We start from the raw sequence: 22421 nt of genomic DNA, 5'->3' as shown, positions 1-22421 counted from the left end.
GAATCCTGTAAGAGACCAAAGTGTGCTATATAATATATCAGTGTGATCAACAGATGCTTATGTGAACAAAAGAAATAAATCTTTGGAGAGGGCAGCATTTCCTTCAGCCAAGATACCTGTCTCAATAATAGTTTGTGTCAAAAATTGACCTGCTGAACAAAATTCCTGATTTCTGCTATCTGAAATGTCAACTGGAATAGTCAAGGTAAAGTTTGAATTTCCCTCAGTAATCAAGAGATTTTCAGAAGAAAGCCAGACAGAATTAAAAACCATCAAGGTAGATTGATGTTAGTCTTGTTTAGTATTACAAATGTACACCAAACTCTGCCTAAAAATTTTTAACCGTTACCAATCTCTTTTCCTAATATTTCCCTTTAATTCTAATTAAAATAGTGTGCCAGGAACCTGGGCAATAAACTCTCAATGGTACCTCCTGCTGATGTTCTGTTACAATTAAAAAAAAAAAAATAAAAGTAAGTATTAGCTGGGAGAAAGGTGAGGGTTTTCCCCCTACATGTGGTAAGGGTGTCTGGAACAAGCCAAATTCAGGACATGTATCACAAATACCAATTTTGAAACTATTGAATCAAGATAGGCTTCAGCTCCTCTGGGGAAATCCTGTGAAAAATGAAAAACCCCTATCAAAAATTCATAATATCACCTCACACTAAAATCCTGTGATATCTCATATTCTCCGTGCAGTGAAAAAAAATTGTATTTTTTTTATTTCCCAAGATTATCTCATGCATCTCACTGTGCATTATTGAAAAGCATAAAAAAATCTCACAGAATTCAAACATAAATTATAGTGATTTCTGTATAATTGACAGTTTTAAAAGTACATAGAAACTCCATTAAGTGCAACTGTTTAAGTCTTAGATGTCTTCTCCAATGTGTCAGCCTCCTGTTTCAGTCAACTTTCTTCTCTCATCTTGCTTACCATGTCACCCTCTACCATTTAGATTCTTATGGTTCCTTTGCATGTTGTTTCTCCACCATTCTTCCACTCTAATGCTTTAGGCTGTTGTTATTTCTGAAAAATAAAACATGTGACTTTTAGTAACAAAAACTTCATCCCCCACTTGCCTTGTGGAGTCCGGTCATTTAATTTTAAACTGTACTCACTGTTGCAGCCATTGCTGCTTGTAGTTTCAACTAGGTTGGCACCACACTCTGAAGAACTTGTCCTTGGAATGGAAACTTTCCTGACCATAAAAAACAAAAAGGAAACAACAGAGAGAGAGAGAGAAAAATACACACAGAGTGAAAAATTTATCAGGGAAGAGACAAATTAATAGAATGATTTTTCCATTGGAAAAAGTGTCATGGATCTTCTCCAATTAGTTTGTAATTAACACTCATTGCTTTTGAGAATCATGTGTTTGAGGGAGAAGAACAGAGATCAGAGGGCAGTACAGCATTTGGAACTACATGGCTTCTCTCCTGAAGGTAACTGTTTGATTTCTTAGGTCTTTATTAAAAAATTTGGTAAATAGCACAGAATTATTTATCAATTCTCTTAGTGTTTGGAAATGACGTGAAATTTTCCATATTTTGTTGAAGAGAAGTAAATCTTGTAAATGGAGCTGATCATTTGCTGTCTAGTTCCCTTTCCTTTAATAGTAATCAGACACCTGCTCTCTTGAGAAGAGTCATGAGCTATTCTCTGTTGTGTCCAGTTTGTGTCCTGTGGTGATGTAACTCCTCCACAAAGTCTGTTGTCTTGGACAGCTTAAATGGCTTTATTCCTAGACCCTGTTGTTTTGGCTGGCTGAGTTCTTGTTCATCAATATTACACTTTACAGGTCATTTGGCACTTTAGCAGGCACTTACAGTGAAATATAGAAATTAACTGCAGATTTATTTTGGTTTTTCCTAGGGTTTGCTCTGTTCCTCTGAGCTATATGTGTGGCGTTTAGGCTTATCTATTGCTTTTAAAGAAAAGCTGGCTTATGTGGCATCTCTTCTCATCACCTTTCTTATTCTTCTTCCAGTAACCCTGGCAAAATATGTTTGTGGAGGAAGAAGACCAGATGGACGTGGTGTGATAGGTGAATTGCTGGAAGCAGAATATGCCATTTGTTCCTCAGTACCAGTGTAATCATAGCAGGGGGTTTGTACACTTCCCTGTTTTGCCCATGTCAGAAGGACAGGAGGCTTTATCAGTACTGCTTGTTGGAGAGGTGGGGGGTTGTTTCAAGATGGAGAGCAGCTAGATCTGTGTTTGCCCTGCCTCCATGTGCTCTGCAGACTGGAAAAAATAAATCATGAGCTGATAAAAATGTGATGACTCAGTTAAATGCAAAAGGAGAATTATTTCCCACTGTTCACCCAGAGCTTTCATGTGCAGCCCTACTCTTTTATGGATTACTTTCACTGTAAGTAATGATTTAGTTTTATAAGCAGAGCAATGCAACCTCCACCCTTGTATGTTGAATGGATTTGTTTCTAGGGAGCATGAAATGAACTTGCACATGCTTGGTCCTCAAATCTGCCCCAAATAGCCTGAGAGAAAGGAAACTTGGAAAGGAGGGAGGTACAGTGATACAGATAAGAAAATAGAGAAAACAGAGCACTGAGTTCAATAATCCAAATGATTAGATGTATAATTTTAGGAATTCAGTTTCCTTGTCCTGAACTTCAATTAGTATCTCCTCTTCTGCACCCCTCCAGATTACATTACTGTTTATACTAAAACCTCACTAGAACCCTCTACTGAAAGAGCCATGGAAATGCTCACTAACACAGGATCAGGAAAAAGACTTTCTGCTCTCTGATTGTGGATCAAAAGTCTTTGTTAATAAAGTGGAGCAGAGGAAACTTTAGCACAGTGTGTCTGTTAACATTTTAACCTTAACATATCCTGTCAGGAGGCCAAGTGAAAGATGATGCAAACTCTCAGCTAACCCTTACAACCCTCTCCTAAGATAGAGGTGATAGATGAAGTTTGAGAAAAAAATGGAGATTAATGGCAGCTCTTAGCAATAATACTCATTCACTCAGCTGAAAAGAGGGGAGTAGATTAAAGTATCCACTTGAGATTCCTCATGTGTTGGTCACTTCAGCCAAGAGATAAGGACTTAGTAAAGTATTTCATTTATAGATGAGTTCTCTTGCAGGTGACCATCCTACATCAGCCTCTGAGGTGTAAAGGTAAGACAATTTTAGCCAGTTAGGTTCTTTTACCTGTACTAAAGAAGTTCATAATGGTTTTATGAGATTTCCCAAATTAGTCTGGTGTGTAAGATGGGGTTCAAGGACAACTATGTTATAACTGAGTTGTTGCCCTTTTTATTTTGCTAATAAAGAGGCACTACTACTTGTTCTGCCAGTCAGGTAAAGTGTGAGTAAAGAGAAGTTGATGTTCTAACTTTCTAATAACAGAATTTTCACAGACCTGTCATTGCTATCACTCTAAGCTTCTGTACTTGGACCATAAAACTCAATAGATTGTCTCCAGCTTTCCCCCAATTTTACTGTATGTGAAAGAAAAGGGATCTTTAACACATGACTCTCTGAAGACTTTTTTTTCCTTTTCTCAGAGACAATTTTACTTCTAAAGAAATACTGTCTGTATCTCTATGAGACTTGAATGAATTTTTCTTAAGCTAGTTTAAGCTGTATTTTGTTCTAATAAGTTTATAGTAATTTGCAAATGTTTTTAGCAAACAACTGCTGTGGCATTCCATGCCTAAGCAAAATTAATTTAATTAAAATTGCTAATGTGGGGGGTATCCTTTACAACAAGGGATTTTTTTGTACCAACTGTTTTATCAAATGCTATCTCTTCTAAATGCATTCAGCTGTGGGAGAAGCTGGCATTCAGTGGGTTTCCATGACAGCAGCTGAGGTAAAACCAGACCAGCTATTCCAAAGGTCGCTCATTGAAAGGCACAGATCAGAAAAGTTGATTTGGCAATGTGACCATGGGACCACAAAGAACAGAATTGCAAGAACCTTTGGTTATCATAACCTAGGAGAAATGCAGTATAGGAACAAAAAAAAGATTGTGCAAGTCTGTGATGGGAAAGAATTACAGGGGCTATAAATTGCCTTATAGAGAGACACAGAGATGCATAAACACATATTATTGGTATATGGCAAAATGAGTTCTTACAAAAAGTGCTGTACTCTAAAAATAAAGAGGGGACACAGGTGCATTGCACAGGTGCAAAATAGAGAGGGCATTGCAAGTGAAGATGGTAAGTTTGTTTGGGTTTGCTTAATTGTAGTGATATATGTACAGCATCAAATAGTTGCCTCAATCCCAGTAAATCTTTGTGTTTTCATTCCAAGTCCTAATATGCCTAAAATGCTACTAAAACCAACCCTGCAGCACTTCCTGTCTAGCATTGATGTTTGCCTTCTACTCAAACCTGGATCATCCTGGACAAATGAGTAAGCTCTCTGAGTTGTCCTAAATGCTAGTAAACGTCTACCTGGAAGTATTCTTCCATTTCATTCTTTGCTTAGTTTTCCTTTTTAGACTGGGAGTGGTAGAAGAATTAGGAGCTAGTGGCACCAGCTGCTTCAGTTACCAATTCAGTAGGAACAGTTTCTGATCCCCAAGCACTTTGTTAATTTACCTCTACTTCTCTGTCTTTGGACTAATGTTTTAAAATGTTAGCACTAACTCTAGATGGACTGCAGAATCTCAGACAGGGGTGTACTATGGGTGTTTTTTACAAAGCAGCTGTAAGTAAGAGCTTAGAACTGAGAAAACTTCAAGCCAGGAGTTGGCAACAAGCAACAAGTTGAGACATCCCCATTCATTATGCTGAATAACCATACAACCTTATGGATAATTCATTACATACTTTACATTCAAATAATTAGTACATGATTACCAGAAGAAATTTCTACTTGATTGAATAGTTTCAGCCTTATGAATCACTTTTACCTGCAAAAGAAGTAGAATGCTCCAATTACAAGAACTCCTAGAAGAAGAAGGGAAGCCAAGAAAGCTGCAAACAGGTCACCTTTTGTTTGGGATTTGATGCTGGGCAGCAAAACTTCCTCACAACGAGCTCCTGTGTAATTCTCAACACACCTGGGAAACCAAGTTGTATTTGGATTAGATGGTAGCTTGTCATCTATGATGAAAAGCACAAAAGGCTTCTTCTGGGTAGAGAATTTGTTATGACTCAATTCAAAGGTTATATTTGCTTCACAGCAAGCTTTCTTACAGAATTTCCTCTCACCTTGTATTTCTGGAACAAGGAATTAGGCATGTTGGGCATCGAGTTTACATTCTGATCCATACTGCTTTTATATGTTAACTTTAATGTACTCATCACTGACAGATTTAATTAGTTAATCCTACTTCTTTAGTGTTAACTATGTTCACACAGTAGTCATGCTTTGTCTTCCCTGTTTCAGGTAACTTTCTGGCTTCCTTTGTTGAAAATAGTAGTGTCAGCTAAAGAGATCAAGGAAATGAGAATTCACTGAGGCACAGTACAGCTTAAACTGCAGAAGTGGTTTATGCAGTGTAATATTTCATGCCAGAACATGCTACATGCTTGGTGAATAACCCCCTCTTGGAGAGACCTACCTAGAAGTCTTCTCTACTATGCTTATTTTATGTGTTGAGCTTCTGAAAACCTCTTCTGAAGAAAGAGGTATTTTACCATGGTAAAATGGTATGATATTTTAGTAAAAATAAATAAAATTAATGGCTTAGTAATTAATATTCAGCCAAAAAATAGGTAGGTTGAAATTAAACTAATCTTCATTTATTATGTATTTTGCACTTATTCTGCTAAGTTTTCTTAAGGAATTGATTTCATTACAGAAAATGGGAAGCACTTCTTTCAATATCTAGATTCTGTGTGTATTTTTTATACATGTAAATTTGCTTCTCTCTATTTCTATTACTAAAGATCTTGCTCTTTCTTGCTATTTCTGGCACTGAAGTCATAATAATCTGTGACATAAGCAATCTCAGGCTCCAGCTGAGAAAAATGGGCTAAACTCTGCAACATACTTGAAGTTCTCAACTGCCATTGGCAGCTGCAAGGTATAATTTCAGATGAGGGGTAAGAAGGTGGAGAGGGGAGGAACTGCCAAAAAAGAAGAATGTTTAGCATATCTAACTAAGACCAAAGGATCCCTGTGAGTTTTCTGACATGATGCCTGATCCCACTACACTTTCTGTAGGTTACAGACCAGTATTTCAGTACTGCTGGCCTAAACCACTGCACAAAGAGTTACTACCCTTTTATTTTAATTCTTTGTCTTTGGAAATATAATAGAAGATTTAGGCACTAAAAAAAGACATCTAATTATCATCATATATTAAAGCTCTGCAACTGATCAAACAGACAGCATTTACTAAGGACAATCTGAGGCTTTTCAAAGTCATGATGTTTCACTGCTGGGAGAAGCAAGGGTAGGCAGACTGCTCTGATTGCTTGAGATAATGTTCCAGATATTTATTCTAAGTGTAGTGGCTTTTCAGTGGCCTATTTCTGAAATACTGTAGAATACTTTAAGAATAGAAGTGTAGTTTGAGTGGGGCATTGTTCTCTAGCAAGTGAGAGAGAAATGCTTTGAAGAGCTGAATAGAGTAACAGGGAAAGAAAATGGAATAAGAAATTCATAGGAGTATTCTTGAATAGCAGTGAAAACTGGAGAATAATGCAAGGCTAAAATGATACAGGAAGGGAAAAAATAGGTTTTGGCATCAAATTAAGGCTCATGGAAAAGTTCTAAAGTGTAAAGGGAGTAAGTCAGTAGAATATAGCAGGAGGAAGATAAGACAGTCACAGCTGCAGAGAGCTGCCCAGAGGATCGGGTAAAGGGTAAGGGTTACTGAACTGCTGTGATGCAGGAGAGTGAGTTGGTGTGAACAGTGCATGGGAGCTGCAAAGACAGGAGGAAAAGAACTGGGAATGTGTTGACAGCACAGCAAAAGGGTCACTGAGATCATAGCACTTCCTACAAAACAGAAAACAGAGCCAGATGCTTAAGGTAGTCACAAGTCTTTAAGAGGGAAAAGAGCTTGAAGGCCTAAGATGGTAAGGGGAAAACTATAGTGATATGAATCCAAGGTTACAGCAAAAAGAAAAGCCTATACTAAAGAAGCAAATGCCAAACTTAAGACATCCTGGATGCTGAACCTTTTAATTCTGTATGGTTGTAACAAAAACAAGTTGTAGAAATATGACTAGCTGGTTTGCCAGTATCTGTTTAACTGTGAGCAGTGCATTAGGGATTACAAAACTACCCATCCATTTTCTCTAAACTTGCTGGAAGTTATTCCATGCTACCTAGAAAATGCCGTCATATAACCTAAAAATTATGTAGGTTTTCATAGAAACAGGAAAATTAAGATGAGGTGTCTTTGGGTTACATTTTAATAATAAAATTATAGCTAATGTGACCAAGCTGTGCTACAGTTATGGCATTTCTGAAAATCCAGATATTCAAATATTGGTTTGAATAAGCTTTTATGAAGTTACCCTTCCTGATGTACAAATAGGTAAAGGCCTATGTTAAAGATAGAAGCAACTGATGCTTTAAGACAATCAGGAAAGGTTTCTTCTGCAAGTCCTTTGCCAAAATAGGTAGAAAGAAACTAAGCAGACTTCAGTAATTAGCAGTGGAATTCTCTCAGACCTGCTTATCCTGTTGCATTAGGAAAGCTCCAATAATTTCAGTGCAGTTACACATGCAGTGAGTGCAAGCAAGACAGAAACAGTCTCTAAGCAGCATGTGGGCTGTGAATATAGCCCAGAACCTTGGTGTCTGTGCAGCCTCAGTCTTACTGTACACAACTCAAAAGCCAGGGGCAGCTCTGTTTATCCTGTCTGTAATGGATGCCCAAAGCAGCACAGCAGTTAAGAGCAGCTGCTGACCTGGCAGGCACTGCTGCACCTGCCCCTGAATGAGCTGGGGCAAACCCCAGAGGAGCCTGGTGCAGGAGGAGAAGCTGCACTCACTGTGTTTGTGGTCCCTGGCAGGTGTTGGTGGACATCACCTGCAGGCTGTTAACCTGCTCTGCTGCTGCACATGGCCCTTTAAATGGCCCTGCTATGCAGCATTCCAGAGTTGATTCTTAAAATGGAAAAAAGGTCTTTCCCCCTCTACGGAAATTGAATTTCTAATTCAGAGTTGAAAGACAGCAGACTTCAATGTTTGAGGAAAATCTGTGACTGAAACATCCCATTTTCAGCTGGCATCTAGATTTCTGCTCTCCTAGATGGCTGCACACACGTGCACACACACCCACAGCTCTTGTCAGATGAGATGAGCCAGCCTTAAATGTTTTATACAAATGTCCCATAGGAGCTCCAGACAAAACACCAGCATATGGAAAGTAATCCATAGAATCTTTCAGCACAGGGTATTAATCACATCAGCATCAATGCAAGGGGGAAGAAAATGCACTGCATTGGATAAGATGTCAGGAGATGACCAGCAGGTGTGCAATTACATTGATCCTTTACAATCTGATTGGTAAGTAAAACATAACAGCCTTGCAGTAACAGGGGCATCACTGCTGTCTCCTTTCAGATACTGCTTGTTGGACACTGCAATGATCCTGTGGCACTGGGATTTAGCAAGAAGGTGAAGTTTCTTTCTTTGCCAGACTCTAAGGTGGGCATCATAAGGAAGTAGAATTTGAGTCAAATATGCAGATTCTCACTGCTTTGCATTATACTATCAGGGTGTTGACTTTACTTTTCATTTAGTCAGAAAAATTTTGGATACTTCTTGGTATAAAAACTATTTCCATGTAAATACAAAGCTCTGAGCAGAAAAAGATGAGAAATTATCTGCTTGTCAATGCAATTCAGATTACATGGCTGATAACTTCAAAATCAACATAATCTTTAGTCTGTAGCAGATTCCTCAAAGTTGTCCTAATACATACAGTCTAAGAACATCTAGTAAGTATGGAAAAGAATTTAGAGCCAAAGTGAATAAGCAACAGCAAAATTAATTGTACACCTGAGCAACTCTTTAAAAATTTTTGCATTTAGAGAAGTTTCAAAACTGTTACTCTCTACACACAGAGTAAAAAATGAAATGCTCCTACTGGAGAGAAGTTGAAAGAAAGGGTTATTCTTCTCTAAAACAATGGCTTATTCTCCTCTCCCTTAGCTATGTGTTTATATGGGAAGGTTTCCCTATCTAGCAGTTATATTCATTTGGATTGGTAATTGTTTTCAAACACATAAGAGAGTGTTGTATTTTATATCTTATGTTCCATTAAAAAGAAATCCTACTTACTGACTCTTTAGCTATACTTTTGGTGTGTATTCTAACTTTCATTACTACCTTTCAAGCCAAAAGTAGAACTGAGAAATACTTATTGGTCAGGTTGTTTCCAAAGAATCTGAGGTACATTAAAGTGTATTTTTTGGGGGCAGAGAAAGAAGAAAAGCTCAGATGACTGGGAAGCCCTTCCCTGGCAACTTGCAGGGTGCATATTCTGAAGGCTGAAAGCACAGCAAGTGTGTGACTTGTGGGGATGTCTGAAAGGGGAATGAAGGGCCCATGGCAGAGAGCCAGGCAAGGAGGGAGCATACAGAAAGTGGGAGAAGGAATTTGCATGGCATTTACTGGATTACTGTAGGAAAGGTGGAGGAGAGATTTCATCAGGATGGAAGCAAAGGAAGGGGAAAAGGAAGAGATATCCCTGAGGATGCACAGGCATTTCAGGAAGGAGATTTGCAAGGCCTGCCTGTGTCTCTTGCAGTACTTAGCCCTGGGCAGAGTAGGATCCCTGTCCCAAAATAAGTGTTCACTGTTAATTTCTGTGTGTACTGCCCTCTGAAGCAGAGCTCTGTGCATGTTGTCTTATACCATCTGTATTTTGCTTGAAATACAGAAAGAATGCTCTCAGAAATCTGCCAAGTATAAGAAAAAATGGGAGTACCAGAACTGCCCCTCAGAAACCAAAATCTTCACTTAATTCTGCAGTGCATTAATTGGTGATCATGGGACAGCTGTGCATCAGGTGCTGAGGCAAACAGCTTTCTGCCTTGTGCTTTATGATGCACCTGAGGCAGCTGCTTTTCCATCCTCCTCTGTCCTGCTGCCAGTTTGTTTACTTCATTGGAGTGTTCCTGGCTTTGAAGCTCATCTGGTTCATGGTGACAGGTGTGCCTTTTACTGCTGAGAACATGAACTCCTTGTTGAGAAAGCACTGAGGGAAGATGGCAGCTGAGCACCTCATGTTTTAACACATGTCAGCTGTATTTAAAATCTGCTACTGTTGCACATGGAGGGGGTCAATTAATGTTCAACAGATATTAAATCTCTGCATTCTATGTATCTATTTGTGATTGATAAGAACCCCCTGAAATTCCAAAGGTAAACAGCAGCTCTTCATTTTTAGCATGCTACAAAACACATATTTCTAAAGAATGATGCATTTTTCTGAGTCACATGGTGAAATTATTTCCAGTGATGTTGCATAGGGTGATCTGGACTAACTCTGCTGAGCACAACACATTTGTGTGACCAAGTACCATGGCAAGGCAAATGTGTTTTAAGGTATTTTTACAGTCTGCTAGTCTGTTCTTTCTCCATCTCCTCCTTTTAATTAACAATCATTCAGCCCTTGAGTCTAAAAGTGCTTTGAGTTCCTTTCAGTAGGACATGACCATTTGAGAGCACTGGGGGGCTTTGGGTGGGATTTGGAAGAAACCTTCATCAAAGAAACTGCGCAACTGTGTGATGATGCCAGTCATGAAGTTCCAAAGCACCAAATATTTTCTGAATTCTGCTGAATAGTGATGCATTTTTTCTGTTGTTTCTATTCACATCACTGCTGATTACTAAGATATCTGTGTGTAAACAAAACCTTTCTCATCTATAATTAGCCTTCTCTGACTGATTAAGGAACATGCTTAGAATGAGGATGTGCTTAAATAGAATGCTGCTATTTAAACCCATCTAACTTCATAATCAACCACTAGATACAGAAAAAAATAGTTGATAACTTAAATGCAATAAGATTGCCTGAGTATAACAAAAATGCTCTTAAGATGTTACTTTTCTGCTTCAGCAGATTACAAAATCCTAAAGTACCTGAATTGAAAAAAACCTCATTTGGAGCTGTTAAGGTGGAAATTATCTATGCTGACTGGTTTGTGCTCCTGAAGAATGAATTTTTCTGGGTATTTGTTACTTCATATTTATAGTTATTGCATTGAATACAGATTCCTTGTTACACAGTCCAGTAGTAGTTGAGAGGGTGCTTTGAAATTGTGTAGCAGCTGCTCTTCAGTTTAACCATTCATTTTTCATTTATGTACAATAATACAGGATTCCTTCTAGGAAAAAAACATATATATCTCAAAATGTTTTACTTTTTTTTTGTGTAGTATTCATTTTATATTGCATAATCTTGCAAGGTTTAGCACATAGAGTAAATCATCACACAGCACTTCAGAGCTTTAATCTCACTTCTGGATCTGATTCATTGTGACACTGAACAATGACAGTGATATGCTGTGTATATTTTTCAGTGAGCATTTACCACAAAATTGCCTCTTTTCTCCCTATCTAAGTAAATGAGTTTACGTGCTTGAGTTTAAGTATTTAGATTGAACTGTACCAAACAAAAAGTAATATTTTAATTAGGCATCTGGGAAAAGATGTTGTTTCCTTCTTCACCTGTTTTATCCAGTTATCATTAGTATAGCTCAAGACAGAAGAGGGAACAAAAGTTGCTATAGAAGAAAAAAGATAATATCCTTAAGTGTATCTAATATTTGTCTGAATGCCTATTTTTTTGTTAAGCAAACCCATTAAATCAACCATAAATTATTTTGATGAATAACTCAGAATTAGTAAATGCAGGACTGTGAACAGTGACAGTTTTATGGAGCATCTTATGTCTTGTCAAACCAGAGAATGAAAAGATAGGGCAGTATTTATGCAGGAAATGTATCCACATGCAAAACCAGGCAGTGCTTCTTTTCCAGTTTGCTACATGGGCTTCAGCAGGAAGAATGGTTCTGTCATGGAGTGTTTTAAGAAGTGTCTCTATTTGCTGCCTTGATGTTTCTTTATCAAGCAGTCTTTGGCTGTCACTATAAAGCTGCTCTTTGAGTATTTCAGCATGACTTGAAGAATACAGTAAGTCTTGAATTACATTAATTTTTTTCCCTCTTAAAATATTATATTATTTTTTGTGTCTCTGCATTTTGATCAGGTCAGGCCATTTTATATTATAAAAATTTTTGGAATATAATTCACTTGTAAGAAAAACTGTACTTTGCCTTTCTGAATGCTTTTCCCACAGTCTATATTCTATGAGGCAAAGGGTATTTTGTTCTTTCTGTATTGTAATATGTAACCGAATACTGTTCCACCTGCCAAGCAAGTATACACATTTCTTTTTCTCATATAACCATGTCTCTGTAAACTAGGTAAGTAATAGGTAATTGGTATTTAGAAGTGATTCCTTAAAGAAGGAAAATGGAGAAATAGTCTTTAGACAGCTACTGTCCAATATTTAGACACACAAACTTCAGTTTCACTGACCTGCAGAATGGACTGGATACAGTAGGAATCATATAACAAATCCCTCCATTTAGACAAAAAGATCCATAACTGGTGCCACAGAGTTCTTCATGATCTTAAAAATAAGACCAAAAGAAACACTGAGAAAAACAGACTTCAAACCAAAAAAACCACAAAAATAAACTACCACCCAAATGAAACCAGCCTATGAGCAAAAAAAGGTACAGGTCTTGCCTTCCAGGCCAGCAACACAGAGCACTGTTTTGCTGAACAGTTTCATGTAACAATATGGAGAAAAGATCACAAATTTATCACCATATCAGATGTGAAACAGATAAATGGGATGAATAAATCAAACTTTCTCTTGCAGTGAGAAATTCTCCATTACTCCCTTGCCTCTCATGAGCACTCACACAGTGAGTGCAGGGGTTCACACCATGACCCAGGTGAAGTCTGCTTTCTCCTGTTCGGTGGCACAAAGCACCTTTGGCTGAACTGGCTCCTGCAACAGAGTCAGTCAGTGCAGAGGCACCCAGTGCCAGCTAAGGGCAGGACATTGTGAGGCTGCTCTGGGTGCACTAAAGCTGAAATGGGACCCTGGGACACCCCTGGGCTTCCCCACCCCAACTCTCAATTTCTCAATGGCCAAACCAGGGCACAGCCTGCAGCACTCACTTATGGACAGGACTGCTGGCTACAGTATCATTAACACAGATCTCAAAAAGGCTTTTTCCTTACTCAGTAGGCTTTCTAGATGAATTCTTAATGTGTTAAACACAACTAGGCATTCTGATAACACCCCAAATACAGGACACTAATGTTGGCACTTGTAGCAGCACTTGTCCATTTTGTGCTTAAAAAGCACATCTAACTGTTCCACTTCACTCTTCCTGAAAGCAATCTAAATTTGGAAGTTGGACTGAATATATTTATGACACATTTAATGCATCAGTAACTCATTTCATATATATGCATCTAATATTTTATATATTTCTTCCATCTTATGAAACCACAGTATCTCAATCAAAACAAAAATAGACCAGTCTTCTGACATCACAAGGGTGATAGTCATGTGTTGCCTCACACTTTAGGTGTTCTTGCTGTTATTTCTCTCAGAAGTTCTGAAAACCAGAATTCTGCTGTGTCACTATTTATGTATAGAAGACATGTACTATACATAACAGAGTTGAGGAGTCAAGATTTTAGTTTTCTTATTTGTCCTTCAAGAAAAAGAGTTAGAGTTCCCCTTTATTCCTGCAGAAAAATAAAAAGTAAGAAGTGTGGCTGTAAGACATTCCACCCTAGAGAGACCTTCTACAACTTATCTAAAATAAGCCAGGCTTTTCTAAGAGTGGCAGAAATGCTCAGCTACTTCTACTTATGTGCAAAAAAATCATTGTGCATCCTCTATCCTCTAGACCAGCTCTACCAATTCTACTCTCCCTTCTTCTCCTACATTCTTTCATTTCTATGGCAGCATATTGATGCAGAAGTGTGAGTAAGTCCTTACATGACTTTAAGATGAAGACAGTTACACCCCAGGGCCCAAGAGGAATTCAGTTTCATGTTCCTGTTACTGAAGTGCCAGCATCCAAATGATAACTGGACCTTCTTGCCTGTGTGCAGATAAATTAGGAAGCTGGAGGAGGGGAGAACAAAGGCTGGAAAGATTGTTCATGTTTGACCTTGTTGCACAGAAATATGTGCTCTGTCCTACCTTGTTAGAAGTTAACTGGAAATTTATTTTAACTCTTTAGCTTTCTGTGCTTGTCTGCTGGCAATTAATTTACTGCAAGTTCACCATTAAAAGACTTTTAAAATTATTTTGTATGGGTAACTGTACAATTGCAATAGGAATAAAATGGGAATGGGAGAAAACAAGGAGGTTTTTTAACAAGAACTACACCTTAGTTGATTTTCATTCTATTCAAACATAACAGTGGACCTCCTGTGAGAGTTTAATTCAGTTGAAGGCTACATCCTTCCTTAAATCAAGAGAGGGCACTGGACACATCAGCAGTGTATCAGAATATCTATACAATTTTAAGAATCAAGTGAGAAAAACAAAACTCCCAACTTTGACCTGCTCTCAACTCTGTTAAGTGTCTGAGGGAGTTAACTGTTGAAATTCTAGCAGACAGAAAAGGAAGATGATAGAAGGTGGGCCCTGCAGAAAAATCCTTTTGAACAGCTCACAGAAAGGTTTCAAAGGAATTCTCATGAGAATTAATGAGAATTTGTTAGCCTCCTTAAAATCCTGCCTCGTTGCTTCTATTTCTTCATCCTTCTGCAGAAACAGACCTGCCTCACCCTGGCACAGGGGCACAGCACTGAAGAATGCTAAATGCCTCCAGTCATTCATGCCTTGGGACATCTGGGAGAATGAACACTGTTAAGGTGTGATCTTTGTATCAAGGACCAGCTCTGCAGCCCAACCAGGCATTTCTGCTCTGGCAAAATACCTCAGGCACTTTCTCTTAGGTCTATTAGAAAAAAGTGAGAGAGGTGGAGAGAGAGAACAAAAAGTGCCTAGGAAGCCTTTGAAACCTTTTTGATTGTAATTACAGACAATTTTTCTATAGGCTATTTCTTTCTAGAAATAGACTTTTCTTCCAGTACTAAGGGGAAAATGGCAACCTTAATTCCAGCAGTAATGAGAAACTTGAAGAAACGTCTATGTCCACATTGATCAGGTACCCCTTTTTTCCATCCACTTCTGCTTTTCATTAATTCTATTTTGTGTTTTAATACTTTGCTACTGATCACTAAAACTATCTGAGTAACACAGTACAATGTAGATGTTAGAATTATGAAAGACAATCAAAGAAATTCAGGAAGCTTTAACACCAAGAAAAAATATTACTAACAAATTGTAATTTGCTACAACACAAAAATAGGTAGTATTGTACTCCACACCTATGATATTGAAATGCAGTAGCTTGCTGCAAATTTCAAAGTTACAGTTCTGTATTTGTGGACAGGAAAGTGTGAAAGCACCAGCTTACCCCTTTAAATCAATAGTCAGTGATGCAAAAGAGTATACTGGAGAATCAGAGGGGGTTCAATACAAGCCAAAACCCAATTACATTAGCATTGGTGAATGTTTTATGATTTTTCATGAGGTAAGTCAATACATTATATTAATCTAAAAATGCAAATTTCATGCTTTGAAAGTCAAATGCATACTACAGTCAGACTCCATAATGAGACAAGACAAGAGATGATGGGCAATTAAAAAAATACAAAAGATTTAGCTTTAAAATTAATAGAACTCTATCAATGTATGTTGTACATAACATATAAGTATGTATTTTGATACCACCTTCTATGTGAGAGATTTAAGAGAAGTAGGACACAAAAGCTTCTTCTTTAAAAAACTGGATTTTGGTGGAAGAAGTGAAGAGGAATAAAATGAGGTTGTTTTTTCTAATGCTAGACTGAATACTTTAAACTGACTGAGGTAATAGCGGCCTCTAAATACACTTATGCTTAATTATTCTTTCTGAGGACATGCAGGTGTCCTGGTTTCAGCTGGGATAGAGTTAATTTTCTCCCTAGTAGCTGGTACAGTGCTGTGTCCCTAAACTGTCTTGTCTGTTTGTATTTAAACTTTTGTAACGTGACTGTCCTGACTTTAAAAAATAACTAAATGCGAGCTCAATATCATCTTAACCCCAAAGAGCCAGCCAGCCTTGATAATCTACATGTAGACTCAGCTGTCTTGCCTAGTCCAGAGGCTAAAATCCTGGACTGCTAACACAAGAAAGGGAGAGAGAGGAGTGGGAAATGTTGGCAGAAGGTAAAAGGGGGCTGATGCATGCTCACTTGTAAGCAGCTTTACCCTGCACACTAACCAGTCACACACTGAAATATCAATATTGATCACAGCAAACACCTCCTTACAGGATTTGTACCACTGGCTGGTAAACTCTGGTGAGGGATGGCATCTCTGCAGAGCAGTTGTGACAGTCCCAGTGGCAGCTATCAAAATCAATGCCACTTCAGTGAATTCTAATGTATAGATGGACATATCCAAGTAAAGACTTGGCAGAAGTTACCTGTTCGCATATTATTCCCACAACAATTTTTGTTCTTGGTCAGAGGCAACAGCACCTAAAGACAAACATGTAAATTAAGCATATAATTTTTGAACCTGGTGTCTTTTCCCCCTGAAGAAATGGCTATTGGAATGCAACTTTCAGTGCTTCTGCTAAGACATCCATTGCACTCTGTCAGTAATGCACTGTTATATGGAAGTTCCATTAATTCACAGTTAATGGCAAACACTCAAGTCTGCTGTCAAGTTCAGTGAATCCCTGAAGGCAGAATAAAACTAAATTCAGGGTAAAGCATGTTTAAACAATGAATATGTTTTAGAAACTGCCATGCTTATTCAGAATTGTAATACCTGATGCATTTAGGCAGTCTGATTGATTCTGGCTAGCTAATTAGATTGACACTTGCACCTTGAAAGACAGTGCACTCAACTGAACAATTCCTCACACTGCTAATTAGTCAGGTAAGATCTTGGTGGTAGAACTCTTCCATTCCACAAACAAGAACTTTCTAATTTGTCATTTCTCACAGTCAATATGTGTTTCACTTGAGTGTCCCTCATGTCTGGATGTCAGGTGAAATTGTAATATAAGCTGTGAATTTATCAAACTTATACAATGATTTTTTACATCTTCAATAGAAACCCTCTGCCTGGACAGAAACCAATGTTCACTTGACATTGCTAAAAGAATCTTATTCTGTAGACATGCCAACTCTATAACCATCTATCCTAGCTATATTCTGTTTTCTTGTTACATAGCCAAGATTTACTGTACCAAATAGGTTACTGAACAAGTCTAACATAATAGATCATTTTGTCATGTTTGCTTTCTTTCTTCAGAGTGTATGCAAAGTAAATACTTAAGCAAACTGTCCTATATTGGAAGAAAGATTTTTTTAAACCATTAAATGATCAAATAAACTATCAGCTTTATGATAAATAGTTGCCTATACTGCAGCTTTAACTAACAGCTGACTTTCTGTAGAGGCCCATTTCAAGAGGTGTAATGCATTTGTACTTACTTTATAAGCAGCTGGTTCTGGTTTTCATGGGACCTCACGTGGCTTCTCTAGCTTTTTACCTGTCCTGTCCATACAGGACAATGAGAACTGGCAGCTCCCTGTGACACTGGGCTGTAACAGCAAGGTCCCCACCCAAAGGTGGCTCACAGCTCCACTTTGCTCTGTGTACAGAAGCAAGAACAATTAACACAGCATGTGGCACTTCAGAACTAAAATATTTTCAAAAGAAATAAATCAGGAGATTCATTTTTGTAGCAGTCAAGATCTGGATTCTCTATGTGATGTTAAAAAGGTTTCCAGTTTACATACAGTGCAGTGGGGTGAGGTTACAACAAGAACAAACACATGTACAGAACAGGGTAACACCCCTCATGCTCACAGGATTACTTGCATATTTTTCTAGGGTTATCAGTACTAAAGTTGTTATATTCATATTGTTGTATAATTATATTTCCTGAGTCTCATACCTTCTGGGTGGTTTTCTCATGGCAGATCTTCACAGCAGTGGTGTTGTTGCTTCTCGGTCAGGGCTCCTGTCCAAGGCTCTCCCTGACCACCCCGCCCCCTTTTATCTCAGTTACCTCCATGGGCTACAGCTGCTGCCCAATCAGGGACATCACAGCTGCAGCCCATTTACAATAACTAGAATCAGGGCAGGGTCACTAATACAATACAAAGATCTTTCACTGCCATACATATATTTACAATACATAAGTTAACTCAGGCCCCTACATAAAGTTTATTGCTGAATTCAAAATACTCACAAAATGTAGTACATGTAAATAGTATCATACATATATTTTACACTGGCATCAAAAATCTGATTTAAATTTGTGTTTTATGGGAGCAAATAGTCTTTGTTCATTTCGTTTCCCTTTTCACAGAAAGCTCCACAAAATTGTATAATATCCAATAACTCTCATAAAATATAAACAGGATATATAAACTAAATTTCATTACTAGCTCCTGTCCTAGATTTAATTAGGATATGAATCCTTGAATTGACAAAACAGCTTGAGTTTTGCTACTGCCAAAAGGAGATCTCACATTTCCTCTCCTTCATCTTACACTCAGTATGTACCTCAGTATCCCTGGTGCTGCTCCTGGTCTAAGTTCAACTTTTTCAGAAGATGCTTAAATCCAATGATCTGGCAGAAAATCCCTTAGGGCAAGCTGATGGTTTTCTCCTGCATCAGTGTGTTAAATGGATGTGCTGTGCAACTCATCAGCTCTTGGGACTAGGACTAATTGTTCCATGTAACACAAATTGTTTATAAGCTGAGTGTAGAGAGCAAGACAGCTTGAGGAAGGCTGTGGGGCTACTAATAATTTATTTTCAAACTCTGTTGCCTGTGTATTCAAGGAAATAGGGGGTGACAAAGGGAAGGAGTGAAAATACTTCCCCACCAATGTGAAAGCATAACTTTATTTTTTAATCCTTATAGTAAGTATCACAATATGGGTCTAAAGATGCCTTTTTAAAGAGGTGTTGCTGACAGCATTCACAGCTTTGACTTTTTTGTTTCTAAGACTGAGAAGTACATCATTAGGTAATGATGTATTTAGATGTTTTTCTCTGAGGTGTTGCACTCTGAACAGAAGTTCAAGTATGTATCAGTGTTCTAAAAAGAATAAACTGGACTCTCTATCTCATTAGATAATAAGATGATATATTTAAAGAAAAGAAAGCACTGCAGCAGAAATTGTTGCTAAATTTGATTGTAACTCAGGTCTGTGTGTGCACTGAGTTCATACTAGAAACACAAAGATCATCTGTGCACCTCTCTTGCACTTTCCAAACTGAGTCTTCCTCCAGATGCAGATATAGCCTATGCTCACAGAAGCTAAAAATCCAATTGTATGAATGCTCAAATATTTACCTTCCATGTATCTTGGGAGTTTGTGAAATGTTACTTTGTATATCCAGTTAAGAGTATTTTATTCTGAAATATAAAATATAGCCTGTATTGCTCTGTGCCAGCTTGTTGAAAAATCTTATCAGTTCTATCCTTTTCCCCTCATCTTTGTCATCTAAACTGATGCTAAGAATAGTAATGCATTGTTTGAAATGCTTGTACATGAAAGGTAGGTCACCTGTGTATACTGAGATATATTGAAACAAGTCTTGAACTCGTTAGATTTGTCTTTAAATGAACCTGTGTGCTTTACTCCCCATCTATTTACATCAGAATCTGTATTGCCTCTTGGTTTTGTGTACTTTTACTGGTTAGCTGGCCTTAGTATCCACAGTACCTGTAAATCTTAATGAGCATAGGCAGATAAAATCAAGCACTGAATAATGATTTGGGCTTTGGTTTATGGATCTTTGCTATTCAAACACTCTTAAAATTAATCTCTATATAAACGCTCCCCCAAATTAAAGAAGATGGTTTCAGTCATGTGGCTATTTCAAATACACATTGTTTGTACATTCAGATTAAGTTGCACCTTACATCTGTCTTTGAGAATGGGATTTTACTGCATTATGTATTCTTTCTAAAATCAGAAAAGGTAAAATCTCATTCTGCCCCAATATTGAGCTCAAATATTTGGTCATGGAAACAATGAAGGGGAAAAATTTTTAAAATTGCTTATCATGCTGATTAAATATAAATTTCCTTCTGAGATGTCCTTGATACCTGTCAAGCAGTCAGTAGTCCACACCTCATACTTTCTCCAAGAGCCAGGAACTGTCCTGAAGTCTTGTTAAAAGGAGTCTGTATTTTCTCACCTAGGTATAACTCCTCAGACCTTCAGTGACTGATCTGAGCACAGAAAATCATCAGGCATCAGAAAAAAATCCATCAAACTGCCTGAAACTGATGCCTTGTGAAGGCTGGCCTAGAACAAAGGCTCAATGGAGTTAAAGGGATTTTTAAAAGGCCTCCATGGATCCACCTTGGACAGCACAAGAGCCCAGCCAGGGCTGCACCCCAGATGAGCCAAAAGGGACAACTGGTCATGAGGGCTCTCACTTTTGTAAGTTCTGCTCCATTTGCATATTGGGGTTAACTGTCCAGTTATAGCTCGAGGTTATGGAGTCCCATCCTTCTTGTTTTTCTCTCCTCAGTCCATGTTGTTTGTGCTCTCCGGCCTGAGATTTAGGTGCCTGTCCTTGGTCCCAAGCTAGGAAAGGAATTGTTTTGTCTCCCTGCTCTGTGAGGACAGCTCACCATCCCTTAGTATCAAGCTCAGAACTACACACTAGAGCAGTACAGAATCTGAAAAATAGAAAACCTAAAACCTATGGCATCAAAACAAATGAGGATCTCTATAAGGAGGAATTCCAGGTGAGATTTTATAACAAATCTGTATAAGAACAATGTTTTACTCAAATTTATACATTGGAAGTTTCTTTTAGCATGGGATAACCACAATATCAAGAAATTCTGACAAAAGACATGAAGCTAAAGCAGATGACAAATAGCTCACAAATCTCAACGTGCTTTGGTTGACAGGGTAATTTTTTTGGACACAGTTTTTCAAAATTCTTTCCATTGCAGTTTTCTGAAATGACAACAAATGGCTGAGTCCTCTTATCTTAGAAATCCCTACAGCAAATATTTAGGTTTACATTTTCATTTTTATCCACTAAAGTATGTCTAGAATTAATGACATACTAAAACAGGGGTAAAGCTCTCGTCATGGTGTTGAAATTGAAATTTGAGACATTACAGTGAATTTCAGGGGAAACTTCCCATTGCCAAAATTTCTTAAGCAGCTTGCAAACAACTGCAAATTTCCATCTGAAACCCCAGTTCTATTGTATGAGATATTCATACAGACACTGGCAAAGTTGAGGCTTCTGTCCAATGTAACTACTGTAGTCACACAACAGATTTGTAATTTTGAGATAGAGATTCCAGTTTCAAGCCTGTGTGTGCTTATGTGAGGGGAATTATTAAATTTTACAAGACCCCTGCATTCAAAAAAATCACTGTCAGTCCTGGAAAACTGTGGCACTTTTGCTTCCAAGTTTCATCCCTAACTCTTGTAAGAAATCAACTGAAATGAATGCAACTTAAAGTTTGTCTCTGCATAGTTAATTTTTATTCATACGTCAGTGGCAGATGTAGTGTCCCTCATAATGTCAGGTCTCAAATGTCAATAATCTCGGATCCAGTAATCAGAACTCAAAAATCCATATTACAGGCTAACATACAAGAGACAGTTTAGCACATGGTGACACAATAAAATAGACCAGTGCCACTTAAATGATCTTGAGTTACTAGCAATGTATGTCATAAGAGTTTAGATATTTACTTTACATGGCAGCCATCAGGAATCAAGTGTAACCAGTCTTCACAATAAAGATTTTGATTTTTTAAGATTCACCCATCACTAATAGCTGGTTGATGCTAACATCAGGTATTCCAAAACACAGGGGAGATAACTGGCAAAACCTGAATTTCAGTCTCTACTATTTTGTCCATTTAAAGCACCTTAAATTAAAGCACTAAAGAAGTTCTTAACCTTGGGGCGTTTTACTTCATTTTTTTTTTTTTTGCTGCATTTAATTTTGTATTGAGTTAATTTGTTCTAGTTAAACCACGGCTTACCACAGCAAACGGGTATTCTTAACTCTGCTGGTGTAATCTTTCTCAGACATGCACAGGACAATCTGCTGAATCAACGTAATCCCTAATCCGCATGCTGGGATGCCGCAGCTGCTCGCTCCGGTGCCGTTATGTAATGCCGGCCTCCAGGCCCGGGGCAGAGCGGGGCGAGCGCGGCGCTCCGGGCGCTCCCCTCGTGCCGGGCCGGGCCGGGCGCGGCGCGGGGGTCGCGGCGCTGCCGCGGGGGCGGGGCCGGGGGCTCGCGGCTCGTAGTACTCCAGCGCGCGCCGCCCGCCGCCGCGA

At 38.3% G+C, this 22421-nt stretch overlaps 1 protein-coding gene across 2 annotated transcripts; it reads right to left on the bottom strand.

Annotated features, from left to right (window-relative positions):
• Positions 1–735: 735 nt before the first annotated feature.
• Positions 736–22315, bottom strand: NRG4 (neuregulin 4). 2 transcript variants are annotated; one of them, XM_058033686.1, is made up of 7 exons: positions 22122–22315; positions 17563–17723; positions 16542–16596; positions 12505–12598; positions 4901–5050; positions 1126–1205; positions 736–1033 (listed from the first exon to the last, which is right to left on the bottom strand). In XM_058033686.1, the coding sequence occupies exons 3-7, from the start codon at positions 16549–16551 to the stop codon at positions 1017–1019; spliced, it is 351 nt and encodes a 116-aa protein (XP_057889669.1). In that variant the 5' UTR covers positions 16552–16596; positions 17563–17723; positions 22122–22315; the 3' UTR covers positions 736–1016. The 2 variants fall into 2 exon arrangements, with proteins under 2 accessions (XP_057889669.1, XP_057889670.1); XM_058033687.1 differs by lacking the exon at positions 22122–22315 and adding an exon at positions 18030–18116.
• Positions 22316–22421: the final 106 nt, after the last annotated feature.

The sequence above is a fragment of the Melospiza georgiana genome, chromosome 13, assembly GCF_028018845.1.
Source record: "Melospiza georgiana isolate bMelGeo1 chromosome 13, bMelGeo1.pri, whole genome shotgun sequence".
In the NCBI taxonomy this organism is placed as follows: Eukaryota; Metazoa; Chordata; class Aves; order Passeriformes; family Passerellidae; genus Melospiza; species Melospiza georgiana.
The sequence above is the reverse complement of the archived record's forward strand: the minus strand, read 5'-3'. Positions and strand labels throughout refer to the sequence as shown.

Coding starts and splice junctions, on each gene's coding strand:
- NRG4 (XM_058033686.1), bottom strand. Junction 5,051..12,504: donor GTATCCAGTCCATTCTGCAG/GTCAGTGAAACT, acceptor TTGGTTTCCCAG/GTGTGTTGAGAATTACACAG. Junction 1,206..4,900: donor GCATTCTACTTCTTTTGCAG/GTAAAAGTGATT, acceptor TTTTATGGTCAG/GAAAGTTTCCATTCCAAGGA.